Source organism: Lissotriton vulgaris, chromosome 1_1 (assembly GCF_964263255.1).
Source record: "Lissotriton vulgaris chromosome 1_1, aLisVul1.2, whole genome shotgun sequence".
In the NCBI taxonomy this organism is placed as follows: domain Eukaryota; kingdom Metazoa; phylum Chordata; class Amphibia; order Caudata; family Salamandridae; genus Lissotriton; species Lissotriton vulgaris.
The window spans coordinates 1,399,498,743-1,399,521,936 of NC_141685.1; the positions used below are offsets into that span (position 1 = coordinate 1,399,498,743).

General features: G+C 50.5%; 1 protein-coding gene across 3 annotated transcripts in view; it reads left to right on the plus strand.

Annotated features, from left to right (window-relative positions):
* The window catches only part of TSPAN12 (tetraspanin 12), a 273,464-nt gene that overhangs the window by 182,499 nt on the left and 67,771 nt on the right, over positions 1-23,194 (plus strand). For all 3 annotated transcript variants that reach the window (XM_086967032.1, XM_086967023.1, XM_086967029.1), the window contains one exon: positions 7,737-7,844. In XM_086967032.1, the coding sequence (XP_086823158.1) occupies positions 7,737-7,844 (108 nt within the window). The remainder of the gene's footprint in view (positions 1-7,736; positions 7,845-23,194) is intronic.

Here is a 23,194-nt window from a genome sequence, read left to right on the forward strand (position 1 = left end):
TCCGAAGATAGCATTCGACCACTTCTGCCCATTCTAATAAGTCAGTCCGCCACTTAGTTTTTATCTGGAGTCGAGCTAGCCCAGTGAATGCCAATTCGCTGTCTGGCCAGCTCCAACCCCCAGCTGAGCAAACCTATACTGCATTTTTTACCTTTCATAGGGAGAGGGAGCAGACCCAGTAGGCATTGTCAGATTGTCAATTCCGCATTCACAGCTGTTATTCTGCTCACTTCCTTCAGCACCTCCCTCCAAAAAGGCTTTATGCACACGCAGTTCCACGCAATATGACCAAAGTTGGCTGGGGATGCGAGACAGTGGGTTCATCCAGCGGTGCGCATTGAGTAAACCCTTTGTAGGTGCTGGGATGTCAGATAAGTTCGGTATAAATAGTAAAACCGCATCCGCTTAAATCTGGCATTGCTTGCTACCTTCAGTACATGTGTCCGAGCCCGTCTCCACTCCCCATCTATGAGTGGGGCCTCCACCCGTCCTATGTCACACGCATTGATTCTACATTTGTCTACCTTTCGCTCTTGAGAGCAGCATATAGGTGAGAAGCGATACCTCTTTAGGAGCCAGGATCTAACATCACCTGTAGTACTTGGAACTCCCCTGGTTCTTCCGGAAATTATGTCCAGAGACTTCCCAGGCTGAGCGGGACACACTTGCGTACTGCACAAATTGGCCCAGAGTTATTCCAACCTCCTCCAAGGACATAACCCTACCGAGCCATCTTGAAACATCCATGGAATCATAGATGTGTATGAATGCGTGCAGCCACCAGAGCCTGAGGGGCCTAGCATAGGGCGCCCGCCTCAGAACTTGCCTTACGGCCTCCCATGACTTGGCAACTTGTGTGACAATGAAGGGTGTGCCACCGGGAAGTCCTCGGCGCGCCTGAGCAATTTTGGGAGCTCGTCCATTATAACTGAATCAGTCAGTAATGACTTTTCCCAATTATGACCGTCTTCGCAACACTGGACGGCATACTGAAGTAAGCCTGCAAGATGGTATGTTTGAAGCTCTGGAAGACCAAGGTCCCCCTCTGCAAGGTCAAATTATAAGATCGCAAAGCAAACCCCGCCACGTTAGGGACACCAAACGCCCATCAAGCCGCTAGAATAATGATGACAGTAGTACACAGAACAGGTTTTGCATTGCATAAAGGCAACGGGCAGTAGGACCATCTTGCTCAAAGCCACTCATTCCATAACTGGCAGCGCAGTCAAGAATCGAATAAAGGCTATAAGGTCATCTAACACTCTTCCCATGTTTAGCTTATACTGCTGGTGGCGGTCATGTGTCATCTGCAACCCCATGAAAAGGAAACTCAGTCACCCACGGCAGATCATGTTCATCCATCCCAGCTAGGGATGCCAGGGAGAACAGCACCGTCTTATGGCGATTGACATGATTCCCTGACACCTCACCAACACCGGCCATCAGCCCCAGTAAGGATACAGTGTTCCGGGTTTGTTACATATATCAGTGTGTCATCTGCATACATTGACACAATATGTGTTATGCACCCATTGGCATTCCCCATTCTCATTTCTGACCTATGATGTATTGCTGACAGCTCAATAGCATATGCCATTGAGAGTGACAGTGGGCAGCCCTATAGTGTACCCCTTTCAATTTGGAATGTATCGGAAGCAACCTGCCCAGTGTGCACCCTTGCACTTGGCAATGTGTGTAGAAGTCGCACCAAGGTCTGGAATCCCGTATCTAGGTCAATCCATCAGAGCACCTCCAAAAGGTACACTCAGAACAGGGTGTCAAACGCCTTTTAGATTTCTAAGGCTATCAGTGCTGGGTGCATTCTGTGCCCCGAGTCTCGTGCATCATGTGGGAAAGTCTTTGCAGGTTCATATGAATGCCCCTCCCTGCCATAAAGCCACACTAATTGTCCTGGACCAAGTGTGTAATCACCTGTCCTAGCCGCAACGTCAGCATTTTAGTGAGTAATTTAACTTCCACATTGAGCATAGCGGCCGCTAGGAACTGGAGACTCCTGGGTCTTTTCCCAGCTTTGGGAGCATCATTATTAGGGCTTACCACATGTGGACCGGCAGTTCACCGTTAGCATGAGCCTCGTGTAGAGTTTCTAATAGGACAGGGAAGCGGAGTAAGCCTGACAATACTCAGCCGGGAGACCATCCATTCCTGGGACACTTGTCTTGGGCCTTATCCTGGAGGGTTCCTCCAGCGTTATGTTCTCACTGAGTCCCTCAGCTTGGGCCTCTGTCAGCCTAGGAATAACGATCATATCCAAAAAGTCCCCCACCTCATGAGCTTCAACATCCGCCAGTGGCGAATACACTCCCACCAAGTGGTCTCGTATCTGCAAATTAATTGCCACCTGTCCGACTGCCATTTCACCTTCCGGCCTGCAAAGGGCGAGAATGAGCGGTGGGGGTCTTTCGCATTTGAGCAGCCAGGCCAGCATGCGCCCTGACCGATCAACCTCACTGTGGAGCCAATTTCTGTAGTCTTTTCAGACACGGCAGTCCAGTCTATCCCAGATGGCTACAACTCGACTGTGCGCCTCAGTCAGGCTGCATCTCCTGCCTCTCGTCCCAGCACCGCTGCTGCAGTCGTGCAAGATGCTCCTCACCCTCCTTCAATTCTTGCTCCAGTTTTCTCCTAGTGCCATAGGTCTTACTAAAGCTCTTGACCACCTTAAGTGTCCCCCACTACACACTGCACGACTGAGTGGTGTTCCAGTTTGTATCAAAGAAGCCCTGTAGCGTTCCCATCATGTCTACAGTGTATTGAAGATCCTCGAACGACTCAGGTCAAAGCCAATATAAAGGGATGCATGGCGGGTGACCCTACACTCCACACTTCAACAGCAAAGGGGCATGGTCGGACACAAATTGAACCTGGTAGCTCATCCTCTGAACATTCAGGGCACCATCGTTTGTCAGGAGGAAGCAGTCCAGACGGCTATGGGCCTTGTGTGTGGGGATATAGCAGGAGAATTCCTTGGTTTTAGGATGGAGGTCCCTCCACATGTCGACAAGTTGCAATCTAATTATGGTCTCCTGAAATCTCGCCACCATGCAGGGTTTCATACCCAACCGAGGCGGATGCCTGTCGAGGCGGCTGTCTAAGGCACAATTAAATTAAATTTTTCTTTTAAATTCATTTATTCACTTTTTCATAACAGTACGTCATGTGTTTCTCACAACAAATAATTGTGGGGAACAATGAGAATCATAACTCACTAATAACAAGCCAATACATGCACACTTGAAAAGTTGAATAAAAGAAACTGCAAATAAGTAAAGACAGTGCAGCAGCAGTAACATCGTGTATCAGCACACTTCATGCAGGGGGACCGAAAGGAAGGTGTCCTAACTTCCACACATTTAGTCGCAGACTTTTGGGAATTGTTGGTGGTGTGACCACAGCAGGTCGTCATGGAGTACCCACCACTGGTGGAGGGGTTGGGTGGCAGGAGCAGGGGACCCCCATCTCCCAATCCTCCGCCACTGCAGTGCAGGATGACCCTCAAAGCCCCAGATGTGTCTCTTCTACAACAGGGACCACAAGAGAGCAAGGGGAGAGATGTACCGTCCCATTAACGTCAGTCACATCATCAGCCAATGAGTGAGCAATATCAGTCCTTTGGGGAGTCAGAGGCAGAACTGTCAACTCTCCCATTGTCATTTCCCCCCCAATAGATCTATTATGGCTCTCCACAGCTCCAAATCTTGTTCTGTGTTATCGTCAGAGTGGACTTTCCGAAGATAGCATTCGACCACTTCTGCCCATTCTAATAAGTCAGTCCGCCACTTAGTTTTTATGTGGAGTCGAGCTAGCCCAGTGAATGCCAATTCGCTGTCTGGCCAGCTCCAACCCCCAGCTGAGCAAACCTATACTGCATTTTTTACCTTTCATAGGGAGAGGGAGCAGACCCAGTAGGCATTGTCAGATTGTCAATTCCGCATTCACAGCTGTTATTCTGCTCACTTCCTTCAGCACCTCCCTCCAAAAAGGCTTTATGCACACGCAGTTCCACGCAATATGACCAAAGTTGGCTGGGGATGCGAGACAGTGGGTTCATCCAGCGGTGCGCATTGAGTAAACCCTTTGTAGGTGCTGGGATGTCAGATAAGTTCGGTATAAATAGTAAAACCGCATCCGCTTAAATCTGGCATTGCTTGCTACCTTCAGTACATGTGTCCGAGCCCGTCTCCACTCCCCATCTATGAGTGGGGCCTCCACCCGTCCTATGTCACACGCATTGATTCTACATTTGTCTACCTTTCGCTCTTGAGAGCAGCATATAGGTGAGAAGCGATACCTCTTTAGGAGCCAGGATCTAACATCACCTGTAGTACTTGGAACTCCCCTGGTTCTTCCGGAAATGATGTCCAGAGACTTCCCAGGCTGAGCGGGACACACTTGCGTACTGCACAAATTGGCCCAGAGTTATTCCAACCTCCTCCAAGGACATAACCCTACCGAGCCATCTTGAAACATCCATGGAATCATAGATGTGTATGAATGCGTGCAGCCACCAGAGCCTGAGGGGCCTAGCATAGGGCGCCCGCCTCAGAACTTGCCTTACGGCCTCCCATGACTTGGCAACTTGTGTGACAATGAAGGGTGTGCCACCGGGAAGTCCTCGGCGCGCCTGAGCAATTTTGGGAGCTCGTCCATTATAACTGAATCAGTCAGTAATGACTTTTCCCAATTATGACCGTCTTCGCAACACTGGACGGCATACTGAAGTAAGCCTGCAAGATGGTATGTTTGAAGCTCTGGAAGACCAAGGTCCCCCTCTGCAAGGTCAAATTATAAGATCGCAAAGCAAACCCCGCCACGTTAGGGACACCAAACGCCCATCAAGCCGCTAGAATAATGATGACAGTAGTACACAGAACAGGTTTTGCATTGCATAAAGGCAACGGGCAGTAGGACCATCTTGCTCAAAGCCACTCATTCCATAACTGGCAGCGCAGTCAAGAATCGAATAAAGGCTATAAGGTCATCTAACACTCTTCCCATGTTTAGCTTATACTGCTGGTGGCGGTCATGTGTCATCTGCAACCCCATGAAAAGGAAACTCAGTCACCCACGGCAGATCATGTTCATCCATCCCAGCTAGGGATGCCAGGGAGAACAGCACCGTCTTATGGCGATTGACATGACGCCCTGACACCTCACCAACACCGGCCATCAGCCCCAGTAAGGATACAGTGTTCCGGGTTTGTTACATATATCAGTGTGTCATCGGCATACATTGACACAATATGTGTTATGCACCCATTGGCATTCCCCATTCTCATTTCTGACCTATGATGTATCGCTGACAGCTCAATAGCATATGCCATTGAGAGTGACAGTGGGCAGCCCTATAGTGTACCCCTTTCAATTTGGAATGTATCGGAAGCAACCTGCCCAGTGTGCACCCTTGCACTTGGCAATGTGTGTAGAAGTCGCACCAAGGTCTGGAATCCCGTATCTAGGTCAATCCATCAGAGCACCTCCAAAAGGTACACTCAGAACAGGGTGTCAAACGCCTTTTAGATTTCTAAGGCTATCAGTGCTGGGTGCATTCTGTGCCCCGAGCCTCGTGCATCATGTGGGAAAGTCTTTGCAGGTTCATATGAATGCCCCTCCCTGCCATAAAGCCACACTAATTGTCCTGGACCAAGTGTGTAATCACCTGTCCTAGCCGCAACGTCAGCATTTTAGTGAGTAATTTAACTTCCACATTGAGCATAGCGGCCGGTAGGAACTGGAGACTCCTGGGTCCTTTCCCAGCTTTGGGAGCATCATTATTAGGGCTTACCACATGTGGACCGGCAGTTCACCGTTAGCATGAGCCTCGTGTAGAGTTTCTAATAGGACAGGGAAGCGGAGTAAGCCTGACAATACTCAGCCGGGAGACCATCCATTCCTGGGAAACTTGTCTTGGGCCTTATCCTGGAGGGTTCCTCCAGCGTTATGTTCTCACTGAGTCCCTCAGCTTGGGCCTCTGTCAGCCTAGGAATAACGATCATATCCAAAAAGTCCCCCACCTCATGAGCTTCAACATCCGCCAGTGGCGAATACACTCCCACCAAGTGGTCTCGTATCTGCAAATTAATTGCCACCTGTCCGACTGCCATTTCACCTTCCGGCCTGCAAAGGGCGAGAATGAGCGGTGGGGGTCTTTCGCATTTGAGCAGCCAGGCCAGCATGCGCCCTGACCGATCAACCTCACTGTGGAGCCAATTTCTGTAGTCTTTTCAGACACGGCAGTCCAGTCTATCCGAGATGGCTACAACTCGACTGTGCGCCTCAGTCAGGCTGCATCTCCTGCCTCTCGTCCCAGCACCGCTGCTGCAGTCGTGCAAGATGCTCCTCACCCTCCTTCAATTCTTGCTCCAGTTTTCTCCTAGTGCCATAGGTCTTACTAAAGCTCTTGACCCTGACGACCACCTTAAGTGTCCCCCACTACACACTGCACGACTGAGTGGTGTTCCAGTTTGTATCAAAGAAGCCCTGTAGCGTTCCCATCATGTCTACAGTGTATTGAAGATCCTCGAACGACTCAGGTCAAAGCCAATATAAAGGGATGCATGGCGGGTGACCCTACACTCCACACTTCAACAGCAAAGGGGCATGGTCGGACACAAATTGAACCTGGTAGCTCATCCTCTGAACATTCAGGGCACCATCGTTTGTAAGGAGGAAGCAGTCCAGACGGCTATGGGCCTTGTGTGTGGGGATATAGCAGGAGAATTCCTTGGTTTTAGGATGGAGGTCCCTCCACATGTCGACAAGTTGCAATCTAGTTATGGTCTCCTGAAATCTCGCCACCATACAGGGTTTCGTACCCAACCGAGGCGGATGCCTGTCGAGGCGGCTGTCTAAGGCACAATTAAAGACTTCCACCCAAATGATAGGTAGTCCAACATAAGGTAGGGGCTCAGTCTCCAGGGCACAGAGAACCCATTGTCATCAGTGTTGGGTGCATATATGCTGAGAATACCCATTTCCCGCCCATCAGCATATCCTGTAGAAGCATGCATCGTTCTCCACATCACCAATCTGACTGCACACTACGAACATATGCATAAAGGGTAAGTAACCAAATATATATATATTTGGATATCCAAACCCTCGTCGGTAACTTCACTTCTGTCAGAAAAACGAGCGTGGACCCAGCTATTGTGCATGTAAGTTCTGTATTGCCAGCAATTCAATCCGCCATGACGCGCTTCGGTCAGTTCACGGCCTTGATCACATGTGATCAAGGCCGTGAACCGGCCGAAACGCTTCTTGACAGACTAGGGTTTGGATATTTTGCTGGAATGACTTCCTTCGGCTCGTGGACCCCCTCCGTACAAGCAGGCTCCAGATTGGCAAGTCGCGGTTTCCAGGCTGTCTCTGTCAGCGCCATTGCTTGCTCGCAAGGTTGCATCGGCGGGGACCCCGGGGGCACTACATATATATATGTATATTATATTTATATATATATATATATGTATATTATATTTATATATATATATATATATATATATATACATATCTAGCTATTTGCTGAAATTGGTAAGTTGTGAGTCAGAAGACTTGGTAGTTTACTGTCCTGTAAAGCAAATATATAATTAATAAACCTTTATACTGCAAGTTGAGTGGTGTCCTCTTTCTCTTTCTTAAATGCACGTACACAAAATAACATTTTAACACCCCAAGCTCACAAAAACATAAAGATTTTCTTAATGTTTGTTTTGTAGGTCCCAGTCCAGTGGTCAGATATGTTGACTTTGCAATCTAGGATGACAAACTATGGTCTTCCAAGATATCAGTGGCTCACTAATGCATGGAACTTCTTTCAAAGAGAGGTAACGTTGCACTGCTTGGTTTGTGATATTATCTGCTTAACTTTTAAACTTTTAATGTTTTTCTTGACATGAAATGGTGTGCTTTCTTAGCTGGTCTGCACAAAAGTAAAGAATATATGTGAATTGTACTGTAGTCCTTCTGTGGCTGCCTCAAGGACCTTCTAAAATGTTTTGTATTGTGGTCGTACTTTAAGAAGCATCTTTTCTAGCAAGATGTTGTAACTATTCAACAATTGCATGCAGAAATAATGACTATACACACACCACTTCTTGTTGGATAGTTGTAAGTTCATTCTCCAGAAAGACCTTGAGAACAGTGTAGGTCTCCTAATGGATGATGCTGGAGATAAACTTGACTCCTAGCCCGCGCTCAGCAACGAATTGCAGGCTTGGTGATGCTCCGGATGTTGTCCCAAATCACCTTCCTGTGCCTCTTGGCGCCCTCTTTGACAAGACCCTTTTCTCCTTTGCTGTATGGTCTTCTCTCGCTCAGAAAAGAACTAAGAACATCTTCACGTATGTACGCTCCAAGTAAAAGCTGCATATATAACAGGAAACTACACCCTTCTCAGGCCTGATTTCAAGCTTTCCTCACAATTGCAGTAGGACAACTCATGGCTACATAGCCCTCCCTATAAACACTTATGACTTCACATAACTCAAGACAACTCAGATGTACTGTTTTCTTGGCACTATCTTGAGTACCTTCTCGAGGCTTGTTTGTGTCAGAGCTGTGGTATTGATATTTATTTGATATTTAATAATTTATATTCTGCCTAAATCACCCTGTCCGGGGTATCAGACTGCTAGCTACAGCCAAGCAAAAGCATATCAGAACAGATAAGTCTTTTGCAGCTTTCTTAATTGTAAGTAGTCTGGACATTGACGTAAGTAAAGGGGAAGTTGGTTTCAAAAAAAGGAGGAGGGCAAGATGAGAATAGACTTTGCCACCCATGCGAGCTTTTTTAAACCAAGGGATGCAAAGAAGTGATCTAGATCTTGACCGTAGGGACCTAATAGGTAAGTACCTTACAAATTAGTCAGAAAGATAGTTAGGACCCGGATCCTAGAGAGCTTTGAAAACAGTGCAGCAGGTTTTGAATTTAATCTGCTTCAGCACTGGGAGCTAATGTAGTTGTTGCAGAAGGGGTATAGATGTCGTTCTGGGAGGGGCATTTGCTACTAGGCGGGCCGCAGTTATTTGCTGAAAGAAGCTTTGTTGGCTGAAACCAACAAGACGTTGCAGTAGTCTAGGCGGCTTAACACTAGTGCCTGGATCAACATTTTTCGTGTGGAGGAGGGTAAAAAAGGTAACACTCTCCTTAGTAGGCTAGGTGTGTGAAAACATGCCCCCGCAGTAGTGGTGGCATGCTCTTCTAGCGTGAGTTTCTGGTCTATGCGGACTCCCAGGTTTTTGACCACTGTTTTAGGAGTAGGGGTAGAGCCAAATTTCCCTGGCCACCAGCTAGGAGTCCAGCTCACCGCCGCACCCCCAAACATAATAATCTCCGTTTTCTCTGCGTAAAGTTGAAGGAAGTTGTTTCTCATCCAATCAGCAATGGCCTTCTAACCCTCCGAGAAGATGACTTGGATGTTGGGATTAGATTTATCAAAAGAGAGTAGATGCTGAGTGTCGTCAGCATAAGAGATGGGACTAAATCCTAATTTCCTCATTAATCCCGCCACGGGAGTAACATATATGTTAAATAGAATAGGGCTCATACAGGAGCCCTGCGGTACTCCCTTGGTTACTCTTGTGGTCTTAGAGCAGAAAGGACCCAGGTTAGTCGTCTGAGTTCTATCAGTCAGAAAGTTTGCCAACCATTTCAGTGCATTCCCTTGGACCCCGATGTCCTTAAGTCTTCTGAGAAGAATCCGATGAGAAATGGTGTCAAATGCTGCTGATAGGTCAAGCAGCACAAGAAGTGCTGCCTGACCATTGTCCAGCACCATTCTGATGTTATCGGTTACTGATATCAGCGTGGACTCTGTGCTGTGTCTGGCCCGGAAGCCTGACTACTAGACATCGAGGAAGGTCGAAGCTTCCACAAATTCAGATAGGTATTTATTTATGTTTGTTTATGTTCGAGGCATGAGGGCTGCTGAATTCATATCTGTGCATAGATCGCCGCCTAGTGTTGGGTCCGGATGATTGCACATTGTTGTCCTGGAAGAGTCTTCGAAGTATCACGAGATAGGTGGCTCCTCCCCTGGACTACAGTGCGCATGGGCATCCTCTCCATCCCCAGATTGTTTTTTTCCGCCATTGGATTCGGATGTCTAATCTTAACTCCAGTTAAATAACTTGTACTCTTTCTATTCCTAAGGCCAAAAGGCCTTCATAGCGTCGGTATTGTATCGTTCGGTGCCTGGCCCTTTCGGTTCTTCGATCGTCGTCGAAAGAAGATTCTCTCGACAACACAGGCCCTGACTACATCGACGATGGAACGGACCCCGTTTAAGCGGTGCCCCGTTTGTCATTCAAAATATTCGAACTTAGATGTGCACCCAGTGTGCAATACCTGTTTGTCCCCCGACCACGACGAGTCGAAATGTTTCGCCTGCTCCAGGTTCCGCTCAAAATAGACTATTAAACTTCGACGCGCGGCGAGGCAGTCGGCCCAGCGGTTGGCTCCAGCACCTGCAAACATCTTCGATGCCGGGGACGAGGAACTCTTCCAGGATGAGGAAGAGGCGGAAGACGACGTTCCCGAAGAAGTGTCGGAACCGGCGTCAGAGCAGGACTCCAATTTCGAGGTGGACGAGGCAGATGAGGAGTTCGTCCACGACCAAGACGTCGTCGAGGTAGGGGACGACGATCAGGCCCTTGCGGCCGTTGATGACGACTCCGGTGGGGAACCGAGTCCGCCCGCAGTTCCGGGGCCTATCATTAACATTCAGCCCTCTCCGGCTCCGGTCGAGGCATCGCCGAAAGGCCTTAGCCAAGATCCATCCTCTCGGTCTACAGCCCCGCGACATAGCCAGGCTAAGACCCTTTCAAAGGAGCCATCGGTCGATTCAGCGAAATCGAAACAGACGGAGCCGAAATCGAAACCGAAACTACTCAAGATGGTGGTCGGTTCGACGTCGACGACCTCCTCGAAGGCTGTCGACGAGCCTTCGATGCCGAAGATACCTGTCGGCGCCAAGACTGGGACTCCGAAGCAGGGCTCGGCCACCAAGAACGTCGCCTCGAAGGCCTCGGCGTCGGTGCCCGCGTCGACGACCAAACATGGCGAGAAGGGCAAAGGACTTCCATTGGGAAAAGGTCTACAGCCACCCCTCTCGGGACTCAAGACTGGGCTGTCGAAGAGGGTCGAAGCCACGGCCAAGGACGCCCCGACATTGTCGTCGACGCCCATGGATGGAGGCGCACCGCGCCGAAAGCTCTATTCAACGCGGTCAAGCGAGCGGCCTACACAGGCGTCGAAGAAACCCGAAACGAGCGCTTCAGGTTCGAAGCATGCGGAATCGACGCCACTTAAGTTTGGCCTTCAGCCCACGGCCCGTCCAAAGCATCTCGAGGTTTCCAAGATGGCGAAAGTGTCCTCGCATGCACAGGTCGTCTATCATGAGCCTTCTTACGACAACCAGGCAAAACTGTTTATTGACTCGGAGTCGGGCAGGCTTACCGTCCACAAGCGGAAGATCGCGCCTGAACATCCCTTAGAAGGTTACAGGATTCCCCTCAAAAAGAAGATGGTCTCCACCACCTCTCCGGTTCTTGTTGAACCTCTTCAGGACTACTCGCACCATACTGTTCATTCTCCAACACAGAGTGAGGAGGACTTGAATGCGGACTATGGCCAAATGGCCTTCTCTTACAATACTGACACTGATCAGGATGTCTCAAATCAATGGTCAGGAGCAGGAGATCAAGGCGATGACCCCCATACCGCTCCAGACTCTGTCCTACATTGTGAAACCATCACCAACTGAGGACACTACAGCATTCAATGCATTAATAGAGCGAGCAGCCCTCAACCATGACGTCGAAATGCATGCTGAGCCAGTGGATGAAGATTTCTTATTTGATACCTTCTCCACATCTGAACGCACCACCAAGACTCTGCCCATGCTTAAGGGGGTTCTCAAGCATGCCACAGCCATTTTCAAGGAGCCAACCAAAGCCAGGGCTATCAATCCCCGGATCGACAAGAAATATAGGCCAGCCCCAGTGGACCCAACCTATATCAAAGGCCAAGTCCCATTGGACTCCCTCGTGGTGGCTAATGCACGCAAAAGGGCTAATTCTCAATCAACTGGTGACGCTCCCCCTCCGGACAAAGAGTCCAAAATCTTTGAAGCGTCTGGGAAGCGTGTGGCAGCGCAAGCCGCTAACATTTGGAGAATAGCCAATACACAGGCCCTGTTGGCTAGGTACGACAGGGCGCACTACGACACCCTAGAACAATTAATGCAGCACATGCCTGACATGTACAAAGAGGCAGCGGAAATGGTTATACAAGAGGGTAAACTGGTCTCCAATGCGTCAATCAAATGCGCACTGGATGCAGCAGACACTGCAGCGAGGGCAGTCAATACTAGCGTGATGCTGCGACGCCATGCATGGCTGCGCATCTCAGGGTTTAAATCCTAGATCCAAACTACTCTTCTCAATCAGCCGGTTAATCCGGACTTCCTGTTTGGACCCGAAGTTGACACAACACTTGAGAAAATGAAAAAAGACACTGAGACAGCGAAATCCATGGGGGCTCTCCAGTCACAGCAGTTTCGGGGCGGTTCCTTTCGTCGCTCCGGTAACAGGGGAGCAACAAGAGGACAGGCTCAACAGCATTCACAGTACGCCAAGGGCAACACGCAATCTGCCTACACTAAAAACACCAGAGGTGGATACCGTGGGAACAACGCCAAAGGGAGAGGCCGCGGCAATAAAAACGCCAGGTCCTCCACTCCCAACAAACAGTGACTTCATGTCACTGCCCCCCGACCATCTAACACCCGTTGGGGGGAGACTCCAGCAGTTCCTGCCACTCTGGGAAAACGTTACGGCTATTGTCTAGAACTAACCTCCACCCCCCCACATACCCCCAAGAAACCGTCCTATGTCCGCAGAGCACTCGCTCTTATTGCAGCAAGAAGTACTCTCCATGCTGCAAAAAAAAGCCATAGAACTCGTGCCTGCCGAGGAAAGGGGTGCAGGGGTGTACTCCCTGTACTTCTTGATTCCAAAAAAGGACAGGTCCCTGCGGCCCATTCTAGACCTCAGACCCCTCAACCAATACATCCTTTCGGAGCACTTTCACATGCTAACTTTACAACAAGTCCTGCCGCTGCTCCGTCAGGGCGACTTCCTAGCCACCCTGGACCTCAAGGATGCGTATTTCCACATTCCCATTCACCCAAGTCACAAAAAATATCTCAGGTTCACAATCAACAATCAGCATTACCAATTCAAGGTTCTGTAGTAGGGGATCTCTGTTATAGTCATAATCTAGTGAATAGTCCCGCCCATGTGCGTGGACCCCGGCAATCAAAAATAATCTCTTAAGTTGTCAAAAATAATGCAGAAACTGCAAAGACACTTAAGAGAGAATTTAAAGACAAATAATGCAGCCTATATTCACAGGCTACACTGTCCAGTACTTCAACTAGAAATTCCACCAAAAAACACCACACACAGCACAGCCTGCTAGTTTCTACCATAAAGAAACTTGCCTCCTCCAGTCAAAGACTCAGGAATGATAGAGAGGAAGGTAGGGACAGACAAGCCCCATAGGCTGCCATTATGTGGCTTAAATAGGATACTGTGCCTTTAAGAGAACTTTCCAGAACTTCTCCCAGTATCCCAGAATGCATAGCAGGTCCCTCTACTTTCAGTTCTTTTTTCCGGCTCCTGCTTACAGGACCCTGGCATTGAGCTCTCCCTTTTTTCAAGGGTTTATTGGAATTTTTTGACACTTTCGAATTCTAAAAGTGTTGCAGTTTACTTCTTGGTGTTCTCTTCTCCTTTTTTGTGCTGTTTTAGGCGTTTTAGGGCTCTAAAATGCCTGGCCTGTGAGAGGAAGAAGGCCAAGAGTGATCCCCATGATGTCTGCATCGTGTGCCTCCCTGAAGATCATGTCCCTGAGGATTGTGTCATCTGCCAGCAGCTTTCTGCTCGGACTCTGAGGGACAGATTGAAGATCAGGCTTTCTGGCCTGGAGGAGAGGCGTCTGCTGGCTGAAGGTGGGTCTGGGCAGGCTGGGAAGGTTCCCTCTGCCCCTGCTGAGGCCCCTGGGGGGCTCCCCAGGGGCAGGAAGTCCAGCAAACGGTCCCGGTCTCCGTCGACGTCGATTGCATCGACGACGGCGTCGAGAGGGATGACGGCGGTGTGCTCCCCTTCTCCCCGGGGCTCCGGGTCGAGACGGCATGACGGCTCGACGTCGAAGGTCAGGGAGAAGTCGCCGTCGAAGCCTCCGTCGACATCATCTTCGTCGACGTCGAGGTCTTCCTACTGACGCCGAAGGCAAAGTGACAAGCATCGGCGCTCGCCGTCGAAGCGGCATCGACGCTCGCCGTCGAGGCGACACAGTCGATCGCCGTCGAGGCGACACCGTCGATCGGCGTCGAGGCACTGGTCGACGTCGAGGGGCTCCTCGACGTCGAGAGCATCAAGAAGACGGCGACGTTCGTCGTCGAAGACGGAACGCTCGACGTTGAGAAGGCGGCGTACGACGTCGCGGAAGAAGAGGTCGACGTCGAGGAGTCAATGGTCGACGCCGAGGAAAAGAGGGTCGACGCCGAGGAGACGGCGATCGATGCCGGAGTCGAGGAAGCGTCGTTCGACGCCTGAGAAGCGTCGCTCTGCGTCCAGCAGACAGCGGTCAGCGGCTAGGAGTCAGTCAGCCTCTCCAAAACGGCACAAGAGGGATTCTAGTCCCAGAAGTCACGCTGCTTCAAGTGGAGGACGCAAGAGGAAGCGGTCACCTGCTGATGGGGCTGGCTCTCCGCACCCTTCGCCTAAAGGGTCACCGGGCTCGGTGTACTCAGAGGTGTACACACCATCTCGGCCCAGGACTCCGCCTCCTCCTCCTGTTCCTAAGGAGGACCCTCCACCCAAACCTCCACTGCCTTCAGGAGACCCTCCTCCGCCTCCGGTCCCTCCGCATGGGCCCACCCCGCAGCCGAAGGTTCCTCCTCCGAGGTCCACTTCCCTGCCGTCCCTGCCTGTCCTCCTAAGGGGACCCCAAAACCGAAACCCCGTGAGGAACCGACGAAACCCCGTGAGGAACCGAGGAAGACCCCTCCACGAAAACCGAAGGAGCGGCCACGAGCAGGCAGGTCTCGCTCTCGCTCTGGGAGGAAGGAGAGATCGCGACGCAGATCATCCACGAGGTCGAGACACCGCCATAGGAGGCGCGAATCGCGCTCACAAACGAGGTCCTCTGGGACCATGGACTATTCTCCTACCCTATCGGGGACACGAGAGTGTCCCCGATAGATGACCTGGTGGCGTTCCATGACGTCCTTTTAAGGGGCGCTGCGAAGTTGGGCATATCCCTGACGGTGCCTACTCCGAAAACGTCAGTCATTTTTGAGACTTTACATCAAAAACACCTGTCTCGTCCTCTCCTGCCTCTGGTGCCGGGCCTGGAAGAACCGGCTATGGCCCTGTTTCTCACCCCTGCGGTGACGAAGGCGGCTCCGTCAAGATTACTGAAGAAGTACCGGGCTCCCGATTCGGATCCGGCCTTTTTGAGAACGGAACCTCCTCCTGACTCTGTCATTGTGACGGCGGCCCGCAAGCAGCATGCCACCACTCCGTCCTCCACGGTTCCCCCGGATAAGGAGTCAAGGTGGATGGATTCGGCGGGGAGGAAAGTCTGTGGCACTTCCGCTACCTCCATGAAAGCTGCGAGTGCCACGGCGCTGTTGGGCCGATATGACCGCGCCCTCTGGGACTCCCTCGAGCGATTTGCGGAGCATTTACCTCGGGAGAAGCGTGAAGACTTCATGGAAGTACTGAGTGAGGGGATGCTGGTGGCCAACCAGATTATCAGCGCAGCAGCGGACTCTTCCCTGTTGGCTGCTCACGGATTTTGCCACGGAGTCAACCGACGGCGCCACGCATGGCTCCGGCTTACGTCCCTGAAACCGGACGCACAGCAGAGGGTAGCCAATCTACCGTTCTCCGGTGAGACCCTCTTCGGGAAGCATGCGGACGATGAGATGGCCCGCATGAAGGCGGAGGCCGAGACGCTAACGGCTGTGGGCCTGGAGAAGCCTAAAGAGACCAAGAAGCAGTACCGCCCTTTCCAACGGCGGTTCGGCGGGCAAGGACGGGGACAGGCTTCGGGGCAATCGCAACAGCAACACCAGTTCCGTAAGCCGTTCCAGAAGCGCCAGAAGGGCAGAGGTGGCCAGCAGTCGGCCCCAGCGCCCAAGGGCCAGGCTGGGTCTAGGCCCTAGGAACCTACTTCCCCCGGATCTGTTACCCACTCCGGTAGGGGGAAGCATTCAATTTTTTCTGGCAGAGTGGAGAAAAATTACTCAGGACAAGTGGGTGCTGAATATTGTTTGCAATGGATACAGTCTTCGGTTCACCATCCCTCCTCCAGCGATTCCCCCTGTCAGCTCGCAGTTTCAGCTGCGCGAGCTTCAGGCGGAAGCGGATATCCTGTTGAGGAAAAGGGAGATAGAAGACGTACCTCTGTCTCAGAGAGGAAGAGGTCTGTACTCCCGGTTCTTTCTAGTTCGCAAGAAGGACAAGAACGAGTTCAGGCCCATTCTGGATTTGCGACAGGCAAACAAATGGATTCGCAGAGAAAAGTTTTGCATGCTGTCGTTGCATCAGATTTACCCTCAGTTGCAACAGGGAGACTGGCTATGCGCTATAGACCTACAGGATGCTTACTTCCATGTGCCCATTGCACACAAACACAGGAAGTTCCTGCGGTTCCAAGTCGGCACCAATCACTATCAATACACAGTACTCCCATTCGGACTGAAGTCTGCGCCGAGAACGTTCTCGAAGTGCATGGCGGTGGTAGCAGCGCACCTGAGGAAGAACAAGGTGTTCGTCTACCCGTACTTGGACGATTGGTTGATCAAGGCATCCTCCTTCTCGGAAGCGCGAGCACACTTCCCGAAGACGTGCGTTCTCTTGAACAAGCTGGGGCTGCCCATCAACATGGCCAAGTCTGTCCCGACTCCGGTCCAGTGCATACAGTACTTGGGAGCCTCCATCAATACGCTGTCAGCAAACGTGTCTCCTTCGGAAGAGCGACGATTATCACTCCTTCGGAAGGCTCAGGCTCTTATGACGACTCCATCTACAACAGTGAGGACGGTGTCTTCTCTACTGGGATCGATGGCCTCTTGTATCTTCCTGACGCCACACGCACGGCTGCACATGAGGCCACTGCAGGAGTGCTTGGAGGACCAGTGGGATCAGAGGAAAGGATCTTGGGACGACAAGATTCGACTGTCGCTGCATGCTCTTCAGTCTCTGAAGTGGTGGTGTTCGGCGGAGAATCTCCTCAGAGGGGTTCCCTTTCACAAGGACATTCCCACGCAGACTGTTGTGACGGATGCGTCTCTTCTGGGATGGGGAGCGCACTCCGGGACTCTACAGATTCAAGGCACGTGGTCACCGATGGAGGCCACGTATCACATCAATTTCCTGGAACTCAGGGCTGTTCACTTGGCGCTGAAGGCCTTTCTTCCGTCCTTCCAGACCAACTCTCTGCTTGTACAGACGGACAATACCACCACGATGTATTACCTCAACAAGCAGGGGGGCTCGAGATCGCGCACTCTGTCACAGGAGGCGCAGACGATCTGGCACTGGCTCCTAGCCAGAGGACTGACGATAACGGCCACCCATCTACCAGGTGTGCAGAATGTTCAGGCAGACGCACTAGACAGACTGGTTCAGGAAAACCACGAATGGGTCATAAACGACGAAGTACTAGGAGAAGTCTTCGCAAGGTGGGGAACTCCAGAAGTAGATTTGTTCGCCACCGCCGAAAACAGCAAGTGCAGAGACTTCGCCTCCAGGTACTTCCAACAAGGGACGCTGGGGAATGCGTTATGGATCAACTGGATGAACGGCTTTCTGTACGCCTTTCCTCCCATTCCCCTGATTCCGGCGGTGCTCATCAAGCTGGCCCGGTCCAGAGCTCGGATGATACTCATCGCCCCGGAGTGGCCCAGGCAGTGGTGGTTCACGGACCTACTTCACCGGTCTCTCCTTCCTCACATTCGGTTGCCGTGCAGGCCGGACCTTCTCACGAAGGTCGGGGGACGGATGTTACACCCCAACCTCTCGTCTTTGAGTTTGGCGGCATGGCTCCTGAGATAGTGCAATATGGCCATCTGAATCTGCCCGATGATTACATGGACATACTGAAGGAGTCTAAGACCTTCCACTCGGACTTCATATGCTTACAAGTGGAAGAGGTTTTGTGTCTGGTGCCAGTCTAAGAACCATGATCCTACGACCTGCAAGGAAGATGTCATCCTTCCTTACCTTTTACATTTGGCGCAGTCTGGCCTTAATGTCCATTCCATTAAGGTACATCTTGCTGCATTGACTGCCTACAGGAAATGCCCTTCACAGACTTCCTTTTTCCAGATCCCTGTGATCAAAGATTTTCTGGAAGGTTTGAAGAAAGTATTCCCTCCTGTCAGGCTTCCCTCGCCTTCATGGGAATTGAATGTGGTGCTGTCCAGATTGATGAAGGAGCCTTTTGAACCTATTCATAAGGCTTCGTTGCAGCACCTGTCCTGGAAGGCGGCGTTCCTCGTGGCCATTACATCGGCCCGCAGGGTGAGTGAAATTCAGGCGTTGTGTTGTAATGAACCTTATACTGTATTTCATGCTGCTAAGGTTGTTATGCGTACTCACCCTAAATTTCTTCCCAAGGTTATTTCTGATTTTCATGTCAACCAGACTATAACTTTGCCTACGTTTTTTCAGAACCCTTCATCCCCAGCGGAGAGGTCTCTCCATTCCCTGGATGTTAGGAGGGTGTTGAAATTTTATCTGGATACAACCAAGGATATTCGTAGGTCTGACCAGTTGTTCATCAATTATGGATCGGTCAGGACGGGTCTTGCGACCTCCAAGCAGTCCATCTCTAGGTGGATTGTGTCCTGCATACAATTGTGTTACCAAAAGGCTAATAAGACCTTAGGAGGTAAGCCTAAGGCTCATTCCACCAGGGGCAAAGCTGCCACGACGGCTCTGCTCCGTAACGTGCCGATTGCTGAAATCTGCAAGGCAGCCACTTGGAAGTCGGTTCATACCTTTGCTAAGCATTACTGCCTGGACACTGATGCCAGGACAGACTCTCAGGTTGGGCAGGCTTCGCTGCGGAATTTGTTCGCACAGTAGTGGCGTTATGTATTATTCTCCACCGCCGCTTTGGTGTGGGGATGGGCTTGCCATTCTATTCACTAGATTATGACTATACACAGAGATCCCCTACTACAGAAGGAGTAGTTTCTGTCCTGTAACTCCAGTTCTGTAGTAGGGGTATCTCTGTTATAGTCATAAGCGCCCGCCCTCCTCCCCGGCGGAGATTTTTCATCATGTAAAGAATGCGACAGGTCTGGCGTGCTTCGCCTTCAAAAAGAACTGAAAGTAGAGGGACCTGCTATGCATTCTGAAATACTGGGAGAAGTTCTAGAAAGTTCTCTTAAAGGCACAGTATCCTATTTAAGCCACATAATGGCAGCCTATGGGGCTTGTCTGTCCCTACCTTCCTCTCTATCATTCCTGAGTCTTTGACTGGAGGAGGCAAGTTTCTCTATGGTAGAAACTAGCAGGCTGTGCTGTGTGTGGTGTTTTTTGGTGGAATTTCTAGTTGAAGTACTGGACAGTGTAGCCTGTGAATATAGGCTGCATTATTTGTCTTTAAATTCTCTCTTAAGTGTCTTTGCAGTTTCTGCATTATTTTTGACAATTTAAGAGATTATTTTTGATTGCCGGGGTCCACGCACATGGGCGGGACTATTCACTAGATTATGACTATAACAGAGATACCCCTACTACAGAACTGGAGTTACAGGACAGAAACTACTCCTTCTGCCGTTCGGGGTCACTACTGCTCCCAGAGTTTTCACCAAGTGCTTAGCGACTGTAGCAGCGCACCTTCGCAGGGAAGGTGTTCACGTGTATCCCTACCTGGACGACTGGCTCGTGCAGGCCAAATCTGCCATGCAGTGCGGCCGCGACATGTCGCGGACCATTCACCTCCTTCACAGTCTGGGGTTCTCTCTCAACTACGCAAAGTCTCACCTGCAGCCAGCTCATGTGCAACAGTACCTGGGGGCAACACTAAACACCCAGTCGGCCACGGGGCAGCCGAACCCAGCCAGGGTCAACAGCATGCAAACGCTAATCCGGAGGTTCCAACCTCAGCGATCCCTCCCAGCGCAGGTTTTCATTCAACTGATCGGCATGATGGCATCCTGCATATTCATTGTCCCGCACGCGAGGCTGCACATGCGGCCCCTTCAGGAATGCTTAGCCCGTCAGTGGAACCAGGCTCATGGCCATCTAAAAGACCTAGTGTTGGTGACCGGTCGTGCTTACAACTCTCTGCATTGGTGGAACCCACAAAACCTTTGCAGGGGACGACCGTTCCAAGAGCCTGTCCCACAGATAGTGCTAACGACGGACGCATCTTTCCAGGGTTGGGGAGCGCATATCCTCCACTACACAGTGCAGGGACTATGGACAGCACAACAGCAACGGATGCATATCAATGTGTTGGAACTCATGGCGATCTTCATGGCACTGAAGGCATTCAAGTTGCACCTGTGCAACAAGGTTGTGTTAGTCCGGACGGACAACATGACCACCATGTATTACATCCAGAAGCAGGAAGGCACGCACTCCCCGCAGCTGTCTCACCTAGCCCAGAGCATGTGGAAGTGGGCCATTCAAAGGAGCATCTCCCGGGTGTCGACAACCAGATGGCGGACCTGCTCAGCAGGCACAGTCATCAGATGCACGAGTGGGAGATCCACCCGTCGGTTCTCCATCCGTACTTCCAACAGTGGGGTCATCCAGACATCGACCTCTTCGCCACAAGCGAGAACGCAAAATGCCCAAACTTCGCCGCCAGGTTCCCACACCCGCAGTCTCAGGGCAATACGATATGGATGAACTGGTCAGGCAGATTTGCGTACGCTTTTCCGCCAGCCCCCCTCATACCTCTGGTGGCGCGCAAACTGCAACAGCACTCCATGACACTCATCCTAGTTGCTCCAACGTGGGCACGGCAAGCTTGGTACACCACGTTCCTGGAACTTTCAGTGGTGCCTCACCAACGGCTGCGCCTCACTCCCAGCCTCCTCACTCAGAGCCATGGCGACATTCAGCACCCAGATCCCCAACAGTTGAACCTTGCGATTTGGCTCCTGAGGTCATAGAGTTTGGATACCTGAACTTGCCTCCTGAGTGCATGAACATCATCAAAGAGGCAAGACGACCGACTACCAGGGCCTGCTATGCAGCCAAATGGAAGCGGTTTGTTATTTACTGCTCCAACAATAACATTAATCCGTTGGACGCATCTACGCAAAACATCATATGTTACTTATTGCATCTTTCTGTTTTCAGGGTACCTTCCATTAAAGCCTTTTTGGAAGGACTTAAGAGAGTGATCCCTCCCAGACACCCCCCTTCACCAGTCTGGAACTTAAATATCGTTCTCACCAGACTCATGGGGCCCCCCTTTGAGCCACTCCATTCCTGTGAAATACAGTTCCTCACCTGGAAGGTGGCCTTCCTAATAGCTATTACATCGCTGCGGAGGGTCAGTGAACTGCAAGCCCTCACAATTCAGGAACCCTACCTGCAAATCCATGCAAATAGAGTGGTGCTTCGCACCAACCCTAAATTCATGCCACAGGTGGTTTCGCAGTTCCACCTTAACCAAAATATAGAACTGCCAGTTTTCTTTCCTAACCCAGATTCAGTGGCAGACAGAGCACTGCACACCTTGGATGTCAAAAGAGCTCTCCTGTATTACATCGACAGGACAAAAGACTTTCGAAAGACTAAACAGCTGTTTGTTGCATTCTCTCCACAACATAAAGGCAACCCTATCTCCAAGTCAGGTATAGCCAGGTGGATTGTTAAATGTATCCAGATCTGTTATCAGAAAGCTAAGCGCACATTAACAGTTCCCCCTAGAGCGCATTCCACACGCAAGTTGGGGGCCTCCATGGCTTTCCTGGATAATATTCCTCTAGAGGACATATGTAAAGCAGCCACATGGACCACCATACATACATTTACCAAACACTACTGCGTAGATGTACACTCCAAGCAGCAAGCTGCTGTAGGACAGGCTGTTCTCAGAACTCTCTTTCAGACTGCTGCAGCTGGCACGGGCACCCGCCGGTAAGGAGGAAACTGCTATTTATTCTATGCACAGATATGAATTCAGCAGCCCTCATGCCTCGAACGGAATATGCTACTTACCAGTATGCATCTGTTCTTGGCATGAAGGGCTGCTGACATTCATATCGCCCGCCCTCCTCCCCGGTGCCTGTCGCAGCTGCAGCTCTCAGAATCATCTTCAGGCATGGTCATCACTTTCAGTATTACACTCCATCTCTGCCACAATGGCGAAAAACAATCTGGGGATGGAGAGGATGCCCATGCGCACTGTAGTCCAGGGGAGGAGCCACCTATCTCGTGATACTTCGAAGACTCTTCCAGGACAACAATGTGCAATCATCCGGACCCAACACTAGGCGGCGATCTATGCACAGATATGAATGTCAGCAGCCCTTCATGCCAAGAACAGATGCATACTGGTAAGTAGCATATTCCTTATTTTACCTGTGGCCAACAATGGCATGAGATAAAATAGAAGTCTTCAAGAGCTTTTGGGTGAGGCTCAAACATAAAATATTTATTTGCAAATTCACAGGAGCACAAAATGCTGATAAACACACACCCCCCTATCCCCCCCCCCCCCCACCACCACCACCATCACCCCCCCACGATACAGTGAAGCTCAGTTTGAAAATATTCCTGTGAAAATAGACGCTTGTACATAGAATAAAATAGCAACAAATAAACGTATTTAACTGTTTTACACACCACTCTCATAACATTTTCAATAGCACTGCGATCAAATGTTTTATTATAAACGTTATGGAATATCCATGTTATCATTTGTTTGCCTCTTGATCCCTGTTGTGTAATTTGACAAAGCTAGTTTTGATATTACCCATTGTCTCCTCCCTGCATTACATTTGTCAGCTGCTGCAGGTCAATTCTAACTTTATTTCTAGATATAATCTCTCTTTGTGCTGTTCTTTCCAATTTCTGGCCAAATATATATTCATCTTCTTTGAAGTAAACTGCACTGTATAGGTAG